Genomic DNA, 17,342 nt, shown 5'->3' with positions numbered 1-17,342 from the left:
CCGCCCCTCCCGCCGCCACTTGTGGCTCCGCCACTCTCGCTCCCTGAGGAGCCGGCCGTCGCTCGGCGGGGCCGTCCCCGCGGCCCAAGCACCCGGCTCCCGGCAGCCCCCGCGGCTCAGAGTCCATCCCCGCCTCCTCCGGCCCGGCGGGGCCGACGAGTCCCGAGGGGCTGCCGCGGGAGGTGAGTCCGGCTGCGCCGCCCGCGCCGCTCGGTCCTGCATCCGTTCCTCGGCCTCCCGTCGCCGCTCAGGACCACCCCCGCCCGTCCCGCTCCCTTCCCGTTCTCGTCTGGCCCGGGCCGGGCGCCCGAGGCTGAACGTCCTCACACGAAGCGCGGGCCTGGCTGCAGCCGGCGGCCCTCCCGCGGGCCGCGCGGGTTCCAGCGGGGTCCTCGGGCCCCCGGCCTGGCGCGCCCCGCCCCGCCGGTCCCCACCCCCTGTGCCACGCCCGCGCATCCCTCCCTTCGGCGCCGGGGCTGCGCGCACCCGCACCCCGGCCGCCTGGTGGATCCTTTCGGCCCCGGTGCCTCCGTCCGCCCCCCGGGCCTCGGCACGAACCTGGGGCAGAGGGGGTGCTCAGTAAGTGGTGGTTACTTGGGCACACGGACGACTCCTTTCAGCCCCGTTTTACGGCCCGGGAGACAGAATAGGTCGTGCAAGTTCAAGAGTGGGGTTCAGGTCGCGGCGCGGCCCCTTCCTTCCTCTGGGCGCGGGGCAGGTGGCATCAGCGCACCGAGCGTCAGTGTCATCACCAGTCGGCTGGAGGCGACCCCAGTTTCTGCCTCTTGTCTTGGTGGGAAGATTAAGGGGTTCAGCGCCTGGCAAGTGGGGCATTTCCACGAAGGGTAGCTCTACCTCTGTCTCTTCCCTGCTCTTTGTTCTTCCTCTCTTTCTCGCTGAGATGCTGGGACTTACCTGTTCTGTTGCTCCTGTTGATGGAACGTGTGGAACCAGGCTGGGTGCACACTTGCCTTATCTGTTGGAGCCATCAGCACGTGGGGTTGACTTATTTGTAGCAAAGGTCTTGTAAACTCTAAGGAAAGGAGTTCTGGGAAACCCCTTCACTTAGCGTCTTGTCTCCAGTGACTCCTGGTCCTCTGAGCTGCAGGGCTCTTCATATTTTCACACACCCAGCTACAGTGCATCTTTTATTTCCTTTTTTTTTCCTTGTACCTTTCCGAAGCTAGAAGCCGGGTGACAGACTCCTGCATGCGCCTGACCAGGACAACTGGGCATGCCCACCAGGGGGCGATGCTCTGCCCATCTGGGGCTGTTGCTTTGTTGCAACCTGAGCCATTCTAGCACCTGAGGCAGAGGCCATGAAGCCACCCTCAGTGCCTGGGCCAACTTTGCTCCAATGGAGCCTTGGCTGCGTGAAGGGAAGAGAGAGACAGAGAGGAAGGAGAGGGGAAGGGGTTGAGAAGCAGATGGGCGCTTATCCTGTGTGCCCTGGCTGGGAATCGAACCCGGGACTTCCACACACTGGGCCAACATTCTACTGCTGAGCCAACTGGCCAGGGCTTACTTTTATTTATTTATTTTTTGAGAGAGGAAGGGAGAGAGATAAGTATCAACTCATAGTTGTGTCACTTCAGTTGTTAACTGATTACTTCTCATATGTACCTTGATTGTGTGCTCCAGCTGAGCTGGTGATCCCCTGCTCAAGCCAGGGCCCCATACTCAAACCGATGAGCTTACACTCAAGCTGAAAACCTTGGTTTTGAACCTGGGACACTGAGGTGATGCTCTATCCACTGTGCCGCCACTGGTCAGGCTACAGTGCATCTTGATAAGCTTCCGACTTTGCTGGGTTTTGGTAACCCATCTTACATCCCATGTTCGTTCATTCAGTAGATAGTTATTTGAGGTCTGTTATATGCCAGCCACTGTCCCAGTCTCTAGGGATGCTGTGGTGGACCAGACAGACTCAGTCCCTGCTCCCTGGAGCTTCCTACCCATAGAACAAGCTGGTGGAACCATAGGGGATGCCCTCCTTAAATTCTTTGGCTTGGAGAAGGGTTGTGGGGAGATGAAATGGCAGCCCTCTTCTTTTTTTTTTTTGCTTTTTAAATTTTTTATTTTTATTTTTCCGAAGTTAGAAGCGAGGAGGCAGTCAGACAGACTCCTGCATGTGCCCCACTGAGATCCACCCAGTATGCCCACTAGGGGGCGATGCTCTGCCCATCTGGCACGTTGCTCCACTGGCAATTGGAGCCATCCTCAGCACCCAGGCCAACTTTGTTCCTGTGGAGCCTTGTCTGCGGGAGGGGAAGAGAGAGACAGAGAGGAAGGAGGGGGAGGGGTGGAGAAGCAGATGGGTGCTTCTCCTGTGTGCCCTGACCGGGAATCGAACCCGGGACTTCCACACGCCAGGCCAACACTACCACTGAGCCAACCGGCCAGGGCCAGATGGGCCTTTTCTTTTCTTTTTTTTTTTCTTAGCAGAAGGGAGAGAGAGAGAGATGGGGGTAATGGAGAGAAGCATCAACTCGTTCCACTTAGTTGTGCTCCTAATCATCGCTTCTCATACGTGCCCTGATTGGGCTCAAACCCTCAGCTTTGGGGTTGAGCTGGAGCCCTTGTGATTGTACCAGCGACCTCAGCGCTCCAGACGATGCTCTATCCACTGTGTTACCAGCCAAGGCAGGACAGTCCTTCTCTGAAGGAGTGACTAGGAAGTAGCTTTTGTTAGGTTTAAGTTGTTTTGTAGCCACATTGCCTTTCAATAAAAAATTGACTCTTGTTGAATTTGCAGTCTTCTCAAAGAGGTTAACTCTTCGGATTTGAGGAAGGTGCCTCTCACCATAGCTCCAGGCTTGTTGGACAGACCCGTGGCTGGAACTTCATGGGATAAAGGAAATGCATTGGGAAAGGTGAAGAGCAGATCAGGAAACAGCCACATGTGAGGAAAACAAGCTTAGGCGTCAGGCCTGGGCGGTGTGGGTGCAGCGGAGCACGAGGAGCTCGATGGAGGCGGGAGAATAGCTGAGGGCGAACTGCTGAGGTCGAATGAGCTGTGTTCACAGGTGTGTTCGCCTGTGAGTGACGCAGGCTTTGGACCTGGACATGAGGCCAGTGACTGTTTGCATAATGATGGCTGTATCTGAGGGAGAGGGGGCTTCTATCTTGGGCTTCATACTAGGGGAATTCTGGCAGTGTTTTGAGAGAGAGACAATTCAACAAAAATGTGTTGAGCATTGATTGTACCGCACTGTCTCTTGGTCTTCTGAAGCCCCACAGAGTATACAGACTAGAAGGATGTGGACAGAAACTTAGAAAGAATCCATTGAAGGAGATAGAAACGAGTGATGATGATGATGGTGCTATAGCTGCCCTCTGAGCGTTCTGTGGAAGCAAAGACCAGCTCCATGTGAGAGGGAGTCTGTGAGGGCTTCCTGGTGGAGAACTCCTCACAAGGCGTGTGGAGGATGGGCAGGTCCTGTGTGCTCAGGGACTGGGGGGAAAACTGCGTCTGCCGAGGAGAGTGTGCCGGCACAGGAATGGCCTGAGGTTGAGCGCAGTACAGAGCACTGGCTACCCAGCAGGCATGGGACCATAGTCTCTTCTGGAAGACAGGTGACCGCCTCAGTCTCATTATGTTCAGCCGTAAGATTTGAACACGTAGCCTGGCCTGTGGTGGCACAGTGGCTGGAGCATCGACCTGGAATGCTGAGGTCACTGGGTGGAAACCCTTGGCTTGCCGGGTCCAGGCACGTATGAAAAGCAGTCAATGAACAACTAAAGAGAAGCAACTATGAGTTGATAGTTTTGGCTCCCTCCCCCTCGCCCCTCCTTTCTCTATAAAAATCAATAAATAAAATATAAAAAAAAGTTTTTTAACACTTAAAAATATAATATACTGCTCACAAAAATTAGGGGATGTTTCAAAATGAATATGAAGTAATAAAGCATTTGATTTTTTGATTTTTTAAAAATTTTATTTATTTTTTACAGAGACAGAGAGTGAGTCAGAGAGAGGGATAGAGACAGACAGACAGGAACGGAGAGAGATGAGAAGCATCAATCATTAGTTTTTCGTTGCGCGTTGCAACACCTTAGTTGTTCATTGATTGCTTTCTCATATGTGCCTTGACCGCGGGCCTTCAGCAGACCGAGTAACCCCTTGCTGGAGCCAGCGACCTTGGGTTCAAGCTGGTGGGCTTTTGCTCAAACTAGATGAGCCTGCGCTCAAACTGGCAACCTCGGGGTCTCAAACCTGGGTCCTCTGCATCCCAGTCCGACGCTCTACCCATTGCGCCACCGCCTGGTCAGGTGATTTTTTAAATTAAACAACAGCAGAAAAGCAAACAAGTCAAAGAAAGTTGTTCAATTATGCAAATGAGGTATAAAACCAACTTACTTCATTGGTGAAATTGTGTTATACAAAAGGCTGAAAGTACTGGAGTATCTGCACCTTCCTTGATCCTCTCATTTTTGTGAGCAGTGTAGATGTTGTAGCCAGACTTTAAAAATAGATTGTATAATAGGAACACTAATTGTAGCTTCTTAGAGATTTTGGAGGGAATCCTTAAAGCATTCAAATTGTTAGAGTGCTCTGGCAACATATGGTCACTGTTTAGCTAAGGGAGTGATTTGGATTAGATATTAGTCCTGGCTGCATTTTGAAAAGCTGCTCAGCAAAGTGGCATTAGGGTGCCGTCCGTCAGCAGGAAGGTCAGCGGCCATCTTCCAGAGTATGGGGTTGATGGAATGAATGAGAGAGGGGAGCATCCTGACCAGAGGAGGAATGTTGTGGACGGGGTTTGTATTTTTAATGGAAATATTTGTGACCAAAGAAGCAGTATTGATTGTAAAGGTTGGATTGATTGTTGTAATGGAAACAGTTTTCTCATCTGTAAAGTGGAGGTCACGGTGGCACCTATCTCACAGATGTTTTGTGAGAATTTACTGATGTGCTGAGACAGCTCCTCTTAAATAATAGCGGGAGCTGGTACTGCTATTGCTATTATTGTTAATTGCTGTTATTTTGGTTCTAGTGTGAACCTGTGTCTATGAATGATCTACATGCTTTCCCAAGATGTCTGCCAGAGCCCTTCTCAATGGAATTGGCTCTCATTTGATTTCTGGGTCATGGGGCTCTTACCCACCTTTCTGGAGTACTTGCACAAACCAAGGCTTAGTCTTGCCTTTAAAAAGTTAAACACTTGTGCCTCACCAGGCCGTGGCGCAGTGGATAGAGCATCTGACTGGGTTGTGGAGGACCCAGGTTCGAGACCCAGAGGGCACCAGCTTGAGCACGGGCTCATCTGGTTTGAGGAAAGCTCACCAGCTTGGACCCAAGGTCACTGGCTAGAGCAAGGGGTTACTCGGTCTGCTGAAGGCCCGCGGTCAAGGCGCATATGAGAAAGCAATCAATGAACAACTAAGGTGTTACAACGCGCAATGAAAAACTAATGATTGATGCTTCTCATCTCTCTCCCTTCCTGTCTGTCTGTCCCTATCTGTCCCTCTCTGACTCTCTGTCTCTGTAAAAAAAAAAAAAAAAAAAAAAGTTATACACTTGTGCTATGCTGCTCTGTGGACAGGAGGATCACCATTCACCTTCCTGATTTCTGTCACATTAGGCACTTAAAACTGTGTGGCCTTGCCCTGGCCGGTTGACTCAGAGGTAGAGCGTCGGCCTGGCGTGCAGGAGTCCCGGGTTCGATTCCCGGCCAGGGCACACAGGAGAAGCGCCCATCTGCTTCTCCACCCCTCCCCCTCTCCTTCCTCTCTGTCTCTCTCTTCCCCTCCCATAGCTGAGGCTCCATTGGAGCAAAATTTCCCTGGGCGCTGAGGATAGCTCCGTGGCCTCTGCCTCAGGCGCTAGAATGACTCTGGTCGTGACAGAACAACGCCCCAGATGGGCAGAGCATCGCCCCCTGGTGGGCATGCTGGGTGGATCCCAGTCGGGTGCGTGCGGGAGTCTGTCTGACTGCCTCCCCGTTTCCAACTAAAGGAAAAAAAAAACAAAACAACAAAAAAAAAAAACCCAAAAAAACTGTGTGACCTTGGGCAGATTTTGGAGCCTCCCAGCGCCTCAATTTCTGCTAAAAGAGGGTGATCAGATTATTATTCTTAACTTTAGGAGAGTTCTCTGAAGTTAACTCTGCTTACCTGTATTGGCTATTGTGATGATCAAGCAACGTAGGCATCTGAAAATGCTTGGGAAACTGGATATGCTGTATAGATCTCTGAATTGATTCCAGCATTGATGGGACCTTTCTGGAGAAAGGATGATATTTTGCTGCTCTTTCCTTCTTGTCAACTTATTATTATTATTATTTTGTAACTCATTCATGTCGTCAGTAAATAGTTACTGAGCACCTCTGCTGTGCCTGAGCACCTTGGGGGTGGGGAGGGGTGGAAGGGTGAGCGGGGGTGGGGGGCAGTGGGCTCTGTTCCTGTGGGGCTTGGGGGGGCCAGAAAGGGCCGGCAAAGGAGGAGGGGGTATGGAGGGAGTGCAGCAGGGGAGGGGATAAGATAGAGAGCCCTTAGTGGGGGCAGGGAGCCACTTCAGAGTGGTCAGCCAAGGCCTCATGGAGGAGGGACATTCTAGCAGAGACTGCATGTTGAGAAGAAGGAAAACAGAGTGACACTGGGAGAAAGAGCAGCCGGCACAAGGACTTCGGGATGAGTTTCACTAGAAGAGGGCTTGAAAGTCAGTCAACTCTGTAGAGACAGAAAACCCACAGTTCAATCAGACTGCAAACCCAGCATCCCAAGAAGTTTCTATGAGAGGGGCTTGAAAATCTCCCTGGACCTACATGGACCTAGAGGGCTCCAGTGTCCCTCCAGATCTAGTCAGTCATGGCATCTGCCTGAAGCTGTTCCTTGTCTGTCAGAGCTGTGGCTGTAACCTTGGAAAGGGCCCAGGACTCAGAGAGACAGACCTAGATTCAAATCTCAGCCTCGTGGTCTTGGGCAAGTCTTGTGAGCCTCTGGCCTTCGATACCTTCACCTAAAACAGTGGTAGTCAACCTGGTCCCTACCGCCCACTAGGGGGCGTTCCAGCTTTCATGGTGGGCGGTAGCAGAGCAACCAAAGTATAAATAAAAAGATAGATTTAACTATAGTAAGTTGTTTTATAAAGATTTATTCTGCCAAACAGCGAAAATCCGACATAAAGTACTTGGTAAGTAATTATGATTACATGCTTAAACTTGCTATAACTCTGCTTTTTAAATTTTATAAAGTAAAGTTACTTCCCTACTTTATAAATCACCATTACTGTGGAACCGGTGGGCAGTTAGAAAATTTTACTACTAACAGAGATACAAAAGTGGGCGGTAGGTATAAAAAGGTTGACTACCCCAATCTAGAAGTTGGGGACAATGCCACCACCTATCCAGTAGAGTAAGGGTAAGGGTTAAAGGAGTGAGCACTTTGTAAACTATAATGTGCCATGTGAGAATCGTGTGTCTGTTGAGGGACGCTTTGAGTCTGAAGTGCCAAGAGGTATGGTCTCAGGAGCAGATGAGAGGCGTATGTAGCTGAGGCTCTGGGCGCTGAGCAGGCATGGGCTTCTGGCTGGGGACGTCTCAGCAGCACGTGTGGCTGCCTCTGGGACTGGCTCACTGTTCTCCTGTTACAGAGAGTCCTTCCTGTTTCTCTTCCCTGAGCCGTCCTTCCTGGCGGGCTTCACAATTCAGGCTGTTTCCAGAGAAACCGTTCCCACACTCGAATCCACACTGCTCTCTCCCTCTTCTCATCAACAGCCGGATCTAATCCCATGTGGTTTTGAATATTTTCAGTTTCTTTTGCCTCCTGGCTAGATCATAAGCTACTGGAGAATCAGAACTGTTTTAATATTCTTTCCATCTCTCCATATTATTTATCACAATATAAATTAATAGGGCTGGTCCATAATTAAGTACATTTTGAATTGAAATGTTAAAAAAACCAAAAGTGATCTGAATGACTACTGGTTTACTTCCTTGGTTTAATTAAGCTCCTGCTATAATGTTTACCCCCCTGAAAGCTTCCTGTTGTCACCATTAAGCGTGACTTCTGTTTGGCCTGGTGAGACAGAGAAGTACAGTGCCTTGTTCTGTAGCCCACAGGTTTCCCTAGATGCCACATCAACATTCCTTTTCCTTTCTGAAGATCATCTGTGGAAACCTTGGCCATGGCATCCACACCAGAACCCGTCACGTTCAGGGAGTTCTGCCCTTTATACTATCTCCTCAACGCGATTCCCACCAAGATCCAGAAGGGCTTCCGCTCTGTGGCAGTCTACCTGACGGCCCTGGACACCACCGGGGACTACATTGCCGTGGGCAGCAGCACCGGCATGCTCTACCTATACTGCCGGCACCTCAACCGGATGAAGAAGTACAACTTTGAGGTGAGTCCTGCCGTCCTCTGCACGTGGGCCTGCCTGTGTCCTGGCCGACGTTTAATGTCCTTGTGTGTTCCAGTGTGGGAGGTTGACTACCGATTTGCCAGAATATGGCCTTCAATCCTCACCCAAGCAGTACTTTAAAATCATGTGTAATTGAGGTGGAATATAACTAAAAATGGTGTTTTTAACTGTTTTTTTATCCTGCCTCTAAAAATCTAGCATCATTTTAGACTCTGTGCTGTTAGTGGGCTTTTATGGACTAAGATAGGCTTTTGTGTTTAAGGGAAAAGTTTCCAAATATCTGTATTTAAATCAATATTCAACTTACTAGCCTTTTTTGAAAAGTCAGTGTTTCTGAAGTCTCTGTACTCAATTTAAAATAACACAAAGGGTTAGAAGTCATGTAGCACTTATTATATGACGTGTTATTTAACCCTTACACATATATCAACTCATTTCTTCCTCACAAAACTCTGTGAGGTGGTATTGTTATTATCCCCATCCTACCAGGGAGACAGCTGAGACACGGAGAGGTTAAGGGACCTACCTCTGTCAGGAGTTAGTGGATGGACATCTGAACTTGGACAGATTGACTCTAGAGTTTATGTTAATATTTTTGTATAAAAATTAAAACTACTGTTATTTCTTTTCTTTGATTAATAGCTTATGGAGTTGACTGAGCAAATTCCCCAAACATTTAAGACCATTATATAGTTAATCTTTACAACTGTAGTTATAAATTAATTTCTCTGAAATCTCAAATACTTCAAGCACTTAACAAGGAAGACATGAATTCAACGGCAAACCCCTAACTGGATAAACCAATGAAATCTGTGCCCAGACACATCATGATCAAACAGTTGAAAAATAAAGATAAAAGAAAATCATAAAAGTAGCTATGGAAGCCTGACCTGTGGTGGCACAGTGGATAAGCATCCACCTGGAACACTGAGGTCGCCAGTTCGTAACCCTGGGCTTGCCTGGTCAAGGCACATACAGGAAGTGCATGCTTCCTGCTCCCTCACCCTCCCTCTTTCTCCTCTCTCTAAAATGAATGAATAAAATCTTTAAAAAAAAATGTAGCCAGGGAAATTTGACACATTACCTGTAGGGAAAGGGATTGGGATGACTACCATTTCTCATCTGAAACCATGGAGGCTGGAAGACGGCAGCACAGCATTCTAAAGTACTGAAAGAAAACTCAGCGAGGAATTCTGTGCCCAATGAAAGTATGTCAGGAAAAAAGATGGATTAAAAATATTTGTTGCCGTCTTCCAGCCTCCATGGTTTCAGATGAGAAATTGACAGGATACCCAATCCCTTTCCCTACAGGTGGTGGCGCAGTGGACAGAGCATCAGACTGGGATGCAGAGGACCCAGTTTCAAAACCCCGAGGTCGCTGGCTTGAGCATGGGCTCACCAGCTCGAGTGCGGGGTCACTGGCTTGAGTGTGGAATCATAGACATGACCCCACGGTCACTGGCTTGAGCCCAAAGGTTACTGGCTTGAAGCCCAAGGTTGGTGGCTTGAGCAAGGGGTCACTCACTCTGCTATAGCCCCCCAGTCAAGGCACATACGAGAAGCAATCAATGAACAACTAAAATGAAGCAACTATGAGTTGATACTTCTCTCTCCCCTTCTCTCTCTCCCCTCTCTTTGTAAAGTCAATGGGTAAAATCTTTTTTTTTTTTTTACAGGGACAGAGAGAGGGATAGACAGGAACAGAGAGAGATGAGAAGCATCAATCATCAGTTTTTCGTTGCAACACCTTAGTTGTTCATTGATTGCTTTCTCATATGTGTCTTGTCTGTGGGCCTTCAGCAGACCGAGTAACCCCTTGCTTGAGCCAGCGACCTTGGCTCCAAGTTGGTGAGCTTTTTGCTTAAGCCAGATAAGCCCGTGCTTAAGCTGGTGACCTCGGGGTCTTGAACCTGGGTCCTCTGCTTCCCAGTCTGATGCTCTATCCACCGCCTGGTCAGGCAATGAGTAAAATCATAAAGAAAAAGATGTAGAACATTTTCAGCAGCTCAGTAGATTTCCTGGTGCCATCTCCCAATTTGTACTTCTCCCAAAGTACTTACTCTTCTGACTGCTAACACTGTCGAGTACTTGTGCTAGCCCCTTGGGTTTAATTCAGTATGAGTGTTCTTTGTCATTGAAGTTTACTGTCTTAGGGTTTTCTTGCTAGTGATTGTTCCAGAAGATGTGTTCGCATGGAGCTGGAATACAGAGCAAGACCTGGAGCGGTATGGGATAGGGCCAGAAAGCAGGCAGGCCGCCCACAGGAAGGAAGGGCTGGAACCTGGGGCCATGTGGGGGAGGGGCTGGGGCCAAGCATGTATCAGTGTGCACTCATGGGATCTACAGCCCAGTTTTCTTTTAGAAAACACGTGTCTCGCTGATGACCATTTTATTGTTCTTTTTCATGTAAATATATAACTTTACATTTTCAGCCATCAAACTAAGATACATTTAAGGAAAAAAAGAATTTAGTACTCCCCAGAATGGAGCTACAAATGACACCTGGCTGGCAGTTTTATAGTTTTACTGAGAATTAGTTTCCTGTTTACCGTGTGATGTGCCCTTTGGGCTCTGATATGTTAGGCCAGGCTTCGCAGGGACCACAGGGTTGGGTGGCACCTAGCAGACAAGGAGAGGACTCCAGGAAAACCCACGCATTTGTTTTCAGCTGGTTTTCCCTATTGAGGGACAATAAAAAATGTGCTTTACTGGTGCCCAAATCCAAACTTGGCAGCCCTGAGTTATTAAAATGCAATTTTTGACCATCCATTGTATAAAGAATACAAACTTATAATTGTGGAAAATAACAGAAAATGTAGGAAATTAAAATTCTGTTTTGGGAAGAGCACAGAATTTGGAGTTAGAATGTTAGGGTTTGAAAGTAAAGCTACATGTCTGCGTGTAAAGCACATAGGAAACCCCCCACACTGTGGCTCGTGATTACCTAACTCTGGTGGGGGCTGAGAATGCAGTAAGGTGGGGGTGGGTATGAAGGGGAAGTATTTTTTTTACTTTAATACTGTGGAATTATTAGAATTTTTTTGTAATAACATTTATATATTACTTGTATGAATACAGTGATACAAAAACTTGTTTGAGCTTTGGTTCAGTCATTAGCGTATGATCCTAGAGATGAATTAAGTGTTTATGTTGTTATTGTTGTCAGTTTCGTCTTCAGAGCTGGTTGGGTCTTAGAATCGTTTGGTACAATCCCCATGTTCTGCAGGTAAACAGTAAAGCGCTTGCTCCAAGCCACACGGCAGCCTGACCATTGTGCTCACTTCCTGTGAAAGAGGGCCAGCCTTCACAAAAGTCTGGATGCGAAAGACAGTGGAAACCAGATTCAGGGTCTCTGGGATTTCTAAGGGAACACCGAGAGATGCGCTAACTGGTTTAATTTAGGGAAAATCTAAGATTTAATGGGAAGATAAATAAAAATAAAAGTTAGTTTGCCCTCTAAGATACCATGTATGGCATTGAAAGAGCATGTTTTTAAATGGATTATGTTCCTGAAGAAGAAAGCAGACCTTTTATGTGACCAATAGAGCCTGGCATATGTTTTCAAGAATAATGCTTTTGGAAACCTTGTCTTTTTCTCTGCAAGTCAGTAGGAGAGAGCAGATGCAGACACAAGAAGTCTGGGTAGTGAGTGCCAAAGGCAAGCGGAGATGCAGCGAGGAGATGATAATAATAAGTACGGAAATGCTACAGACTTGTTACATTGCTGGTGTGATGTGGGTAGGGATAGGTCAGAAGGATGACTTGCCCTGAGTTTCTGATTTTCTGTTTTGAAATGAAACGTATGATCTCTCCTGTCAGCACTCAGCAGGCTGTTGCAGTTTCCTGGCTTTGCCCTTGGAACTCTGCCCCAACCACAGCCATTCTGGTCCTCATTTCAGCCACTTTGCCACACTGGCTGTCCCGGTGTGCTCACCCAGTTTGTATTGGTCCAGTGCTCACCATGGGCCGGGCCCCTGGAGATGCAGGGAGGCCCTGGAGATGCAGTCGTGCCCCACATGCAGAGTTCCTGCCCACGCGGAGCTGGGACTCCAGTAGGGAGAGCCAGAAACGTCAGCATGTGCACAGACAGGTGGTGACATGCTGAGGGGAAGGCGAACCAGAGACGGAGGGGTGCCAGCAGGGGTGGGCCCTCTTTAAGTGAGCTTCAGGGGGAGGGCTGACCAAGAACAGAGCCGAACAAAGACCTGGAGAGAGTAAGCAGCACTCCGTGACGATGGAGCTGTTAGAAAGCTCATGCTTTAAAATGCTGTAAATGTTTCCCTGATGTATCTACTGTGTTTTTTAAGGTGACACAGAAATGGGAGCTTTTGTCTCACCACATCAGCCAAAGATGCATTTCCTGTGCTTCCCTCGTCTTTCCCTGTGGAAGACACCCCGAGGCCCGCCGATAAACATCCCAAGATCTAAATCTGGAGTGTCGGTGGCATTGCCCTCCAGGGAGGGTTCCAGTGGCGTCTCCCAGCTTCTGTTTCCTTCAGACCGCCATCGCTAGGTCATTTGTTGCTGGGATTCAGCTTTCTGATGTCTTTACAGCGATTCACCACAAAAGTCATATTTTATTAGATGTCCATGCTCCCTAATTTGTTCTAAGTTCAATTTAATTCCAGTAAGTTTTTCTTAATGGCAATTGGCAGGATGATTTAAAATGTATGTGGGCCCTGGCTGGTTAGCTCAGTCAGTTAGAACATTGTCCTGGAACACCAAGGTTGTGGGTTCGATCCCCAGTCAGGCCACATGTGGAAGTGACCCATGAATACACAACTAAGTGGAGCAACAAATGAATGCTTCTGTGTCTCTCTCTCTCTCTCTCTCTCTCTCTCTCTCTCCCTTCCTTTCTCTGCCTCTCCAAAACCAATCAATTAAAAATCATGTATATGAAACTGTAAGGAGCCCAAAAGAAGCAAGATACTAGTGAAAAAAGAACAAGATGGTGCCCTGGCTGGTGACACAATGGATAGAACATCTTCCTGGAGCTCCAAGGTCGCCAGTTTGATCCTTGGGTTGCTGCTTGACACCGAGATCACCAGTTTGAGGCCTGGTCAGGGCACGTATGAGAAGCATACTGATGTGGGTGCACAACTAAGTGATAACGAGTGGTGCTTCTCTCTCCGTTTCCCCCCTTCTCTCTCAAATGGGAAAAAAGAACAAGAGGGGAGAAGTTGCTCTCCTGAGTAATAACACTTATAAAGCCTCAGTAATTAAGGGGATGTGCAGTTTTATTTATTGATTTTAAAGAGAGGATAGAGAGAGGCATAGGGGGAGTGAGAAACGGTTGCTTCTCGTAGGTGCCTTGACCAAGCAAGCCCCGGGTTTCAAACTGGCAGCCTCAGCATTCCAGATTGATGCTCTATCCACTGTGCCAGCACAGGTCTGGCAGCAATGTGGTATTAGCACAAGACTAGATAAATAGGTCATTGAAACAATAGGGAATTCAGAAAATCCACATATATATGATCATTTGAGTGACGTATAGGTGTGGGTCCAAAGGTGATATGGGACAGTGGTTATCTTTCCTCAGCGCTTTAAAGGTATTATTGCATTGTCTCTTGACTGCTGAGATCTGCTGGCTGTCCAGTTGTTTTTCTTTATGGGTAATTGGCCTTATGTCTTGTTCGCTAGGGCAAGAGTCCCCCACCCCAGGGACTTCCTTCAAGTCCACTGGACAGTCCCTACTCCAGTTTTTACTAGGAAGTTAAGGAAATTATTCTAGAAAAGCAGATGCCTTTAACTTTTAGATTACTAATGTGTATAAATATTCAAACTTGAAACTATAGTTCTTTGTTAGTAAAAGAAGGAAAAGTGAAACAATTCTTAAAAGTTTAATGAATTTGTATCTTATTTGTCTTTTTAAATATTTGAAAATATTCAGATCTGTTGGTTATTTGTGTGCCAGCAGTCTCTCCTGAAGGCTGACCTCGCTGCGCCCGAGAGGCCCATGAAGAGAGCTCGTCAGACCTCCCGTCCCCGCGAGCCTGTGCACAGGGAGCTTGTTTTTGTTCCCTGGTGCACTTTTGTCCCATGGAACACTTTTGTGCATTAAAGGAAAGCTGCCCGCCAGGGGCCTAAGAAAGCAGGCTGCTTGCTGTCCTGATGGTGACGGGTTTGTGCAGGAAACATTCTCGGCTTCTTTCCAATCAAACTTTTTCTCTTTAAGTTTTTTGATTATTGGATTTCTGTTTGAGGAAGTTACATTGTCATATGAGGCAACAAGAAGTACCCCCGAGGCCCTAGCTGGTTGGCTCAGTGGTAGAGCGTCGGCCTGGCATGCAGAAGTCCCGGGTTCAATTCCCGGCCAGGGCACACAGGGGAGGCGCCCATCTGCTTCTCCACCCCTCCCCCTCTCCTTCCTCTCTGTCTCTCTCTTCCCCTCCCTCAGCCGAGGCTCCATTGGAGCAAAAGATGGCCCGGGCGCTGGGGATGGCTCCTTGGCCTCTGCCCCAGGTGCTAGAGTGGCTCTGGTCACGACAGAGTGATGCCCCAGATGGGCAGAGCATCGCCCCCTGGTGGGCGTGCTGGGTGGATCCCGGTTGAGCGCATGCGGGAGTCTGACTGCCTCCCCGTTTCCAGCTTCAGAAAGATTAAAAAAAAAAATATTTCCATTGATTTGAGGGGGAATGGAGGGAGAAAGGGGGAGAAGGGGGGAGGGAGGGGCAGAGGGGGGAGGGACGGAGGGAGAGATAGAGAGAGAAGCATTAACTCATGGTCCACTTAGTTCCCTGTAGTTATGCACTCACTGGGTGCCTCTCATCTGTGCCCTGACTGTGGATCAAACCCGCAACCTCAGTGCACCGGGATGAGGCTCTGTCCACTGACCCACCTGGCCAGGGCCACGGAGCCATTTCTAATGAAACCACTGAAGCGTTAGAGCCAGCACGCCAAGGGGGTCATGGCTCGCAAAGGGACCCCCACACCCAGCTGTACAGGGAATCTGGCCCGTTCTACAGCAGACTACCCACTTCCTTCAGGAACAGTTCAGTCTGACTCTGGCCTGAGATCTGCTCCTCTGTCTCTGCCAGGGCACTGTCCATCTCAGAGCTCATCCATTCTGTGTTCAGCTCTTCCTATGTGCCCTGGCCGGGAATCAAACCCGAGACTTCCGCACGCCAGGCCGATGCTCTACCTCTGAGCCAATCGGCCAGGGCCGGAAATAATTTTTTTTTAAAAAGGAATTGTTCTGTATAGCTTGTCAAGAAACTTTTTGGTCTAAAACTTGCTACCCATTTACATCAGCCATGTGGGAGGAATGTATAATTCATACTTATAGTTAATTCAGATTTGTTCGACTGTAAAATAATAAATAAGTTGGATTTTTGGCTTAAACTTCCACTTCTTGTGCATTAGTTGATCATGAGACAGCCTCCCTGGGCTGATCAACAACAGGACACCAACGAGATTGAGCACCAGGGACAGGAAGGCTGGGAGCCACACCTCCACGTGCTCACTCCCCAGTGCGGCCCTGTCTGTGGCAGACCTGCACACTTCATGTGTACTAACACGTGCACCTGTGGGGAAGCTCTGAGCAGGGCAAGGCCGTGACTAGTCCCAGTTGCAGGGCGGTGATGTTGGTGTCTGGGTGTGAGTCAGGGAGGAGGGCACAGAGGGTTTCGGAGTTGTGCCTGACGTTCCCTTTCCCAAGCCAGACGGAGACTCGCAGGTGCTCGTTTCATAACTCTTCAAGCTGTTGTGTCTAGTTGTGTTGTGCATTGTGTCATGTGTGTGATCATATATCATCATTTTAAAATGAAAACAAGGACAGGACCATGCGTGAGGCATCCCGAAGGCAGCACCCTCGCCTGCCCTCCCCTCTTCTGCATCTGTTGGAGCGGACCACCTCCTTCCGTGACTCCTTGCATGTGTGCGTCAGTGCTGACGGTGCTTGGTTCCTGTTGATGGGTCTTGCTCCCTCTCCCGGGCTGTGAACCCCCTGAAAGCAGCCTAATGGTTTGTGTCCCCCACACTCAGCACAGCAAAGCCATCCATAAACACTTAACTGCTTAACCCAGCTTCACTGCTCATCTCATTCGAAACTAGCAACTATTGAAGGTTAGTGAGGTCCATCTCTATTTGTAGACTTGTGTGAAAAACAGTATTAGATTACTGTTTTAATAGGGTTAGTGCAGTAAAATGCCTATTTTTAAATAATGTGTTGAATGAAGGATTGGTTTTATGAAATGGAAATACTAATAGTGGATTTTAGTGTTGAGTGTTTGGATAGCCTAAAAAAGATTTTGTGCATCCTGATTCAGTTATAAAAAGTAACCCTCAAATATTTGATCTCTTTAAATAACATAGAATGTTTGTCTGTGTGTTTACTCCATGTGTTGCTTGGTAATGACCTAATCTCAGTGACTCCTATGCTGGGACCATAGTTGAAGGTCACTCAGTCCACCACCGTGCTTGTTCCGAGACCACTTGCTCCCAGCCAGTGCCTGCGCGCTGCTGGGAACCTAGGCAGACAGAGTCGAGCCTGTGAAACAGGTCAGTCCTCCGACAGGTGACTGCGGCTTGGGTGTCGCTATTGGCTTGGCCGAAACTTTTGTGAGCCGCAGCGCAGTCTGAGGTGACTGTTCCAGCCCTCCTTCCTACCGCCTCCCTTCCAGCTGCGGACCCTGCACTGTGCTCTGTGCCTCCGAGTAGATGCCTTACGAGTGTAATGCCAGCCTCAGGGCCTGCTTTTTGGAAGACACAAATTAGTGTAATAGTGCGGTTCAGTCTTTCAAGACTTCTGTGGCCTTACTGGTTTTTTTGTTTGTTTGGTTTTGTCTACTTGTTCTGTCAACCGCTGTGAGAGGAGCGCTGACATCTCCAGCCAAAATTGTGTGTTTTATTTTTCTCATTTTAGTTCGGTCAGTTTCTGCTTTAGGTACTTTTTATTGTGGTGAAATGTATATAACATAAAATTTACCATTTTAACCATTTTTAAGTGTTCAGTAGCATTAAGTACATGCACACTTTG

The 17,342-nt window shown here is 48.4% G+C and overlaps 1 protein-coding gene across 1 annotated transcript in view; it reads left to right on the top strand.

The window, feature by feature from the left end:
* The first annotated feature begins 14 nt into the window (after positions 1–14).
* The window catches only part of TECPR2 (tectonin beta-propeller repeat containing 2), a 103,424-nt gene continuing 86,096 nt past the window's right edge, over positions 15–17,342 (top strand). The window contains exons 1-2 of the mRNA XM_066343940.1: positions 15–182; positions 8,057–8,347. Of these exons, the coding sequence (XP_066200037.1) occupies positions 8,129–8,347 (219 nt within the window). The 5' untranslated portion in view covers positions 15–182; positions 8,057–8,128. The remainder of the gene's footprint in view (positions 183–8,056; positions 8,348–17,342) is intronic.

Source organism: Saccopteryx leptura, chromosome 6, assembly GCF_036850995.1.
Source record: "Saccopteryx leptura isolate mSacLep1 chromosome 6, mSacLep1_pri_phased_curated, whole genome shotgun sequence".
NCBI classification, from domain to species: Eukaryota; Metazoa; Chordata; class Mammalia; order Chiroptera; family Emballonuridae; genus Saccopteryx; species Saccopteryx leptura.
The sequence above is the reverse complement of the archived record's forward strand: the minus strand, read 5'-3'. Positions and strand labels throughout refer to the sequence as shown.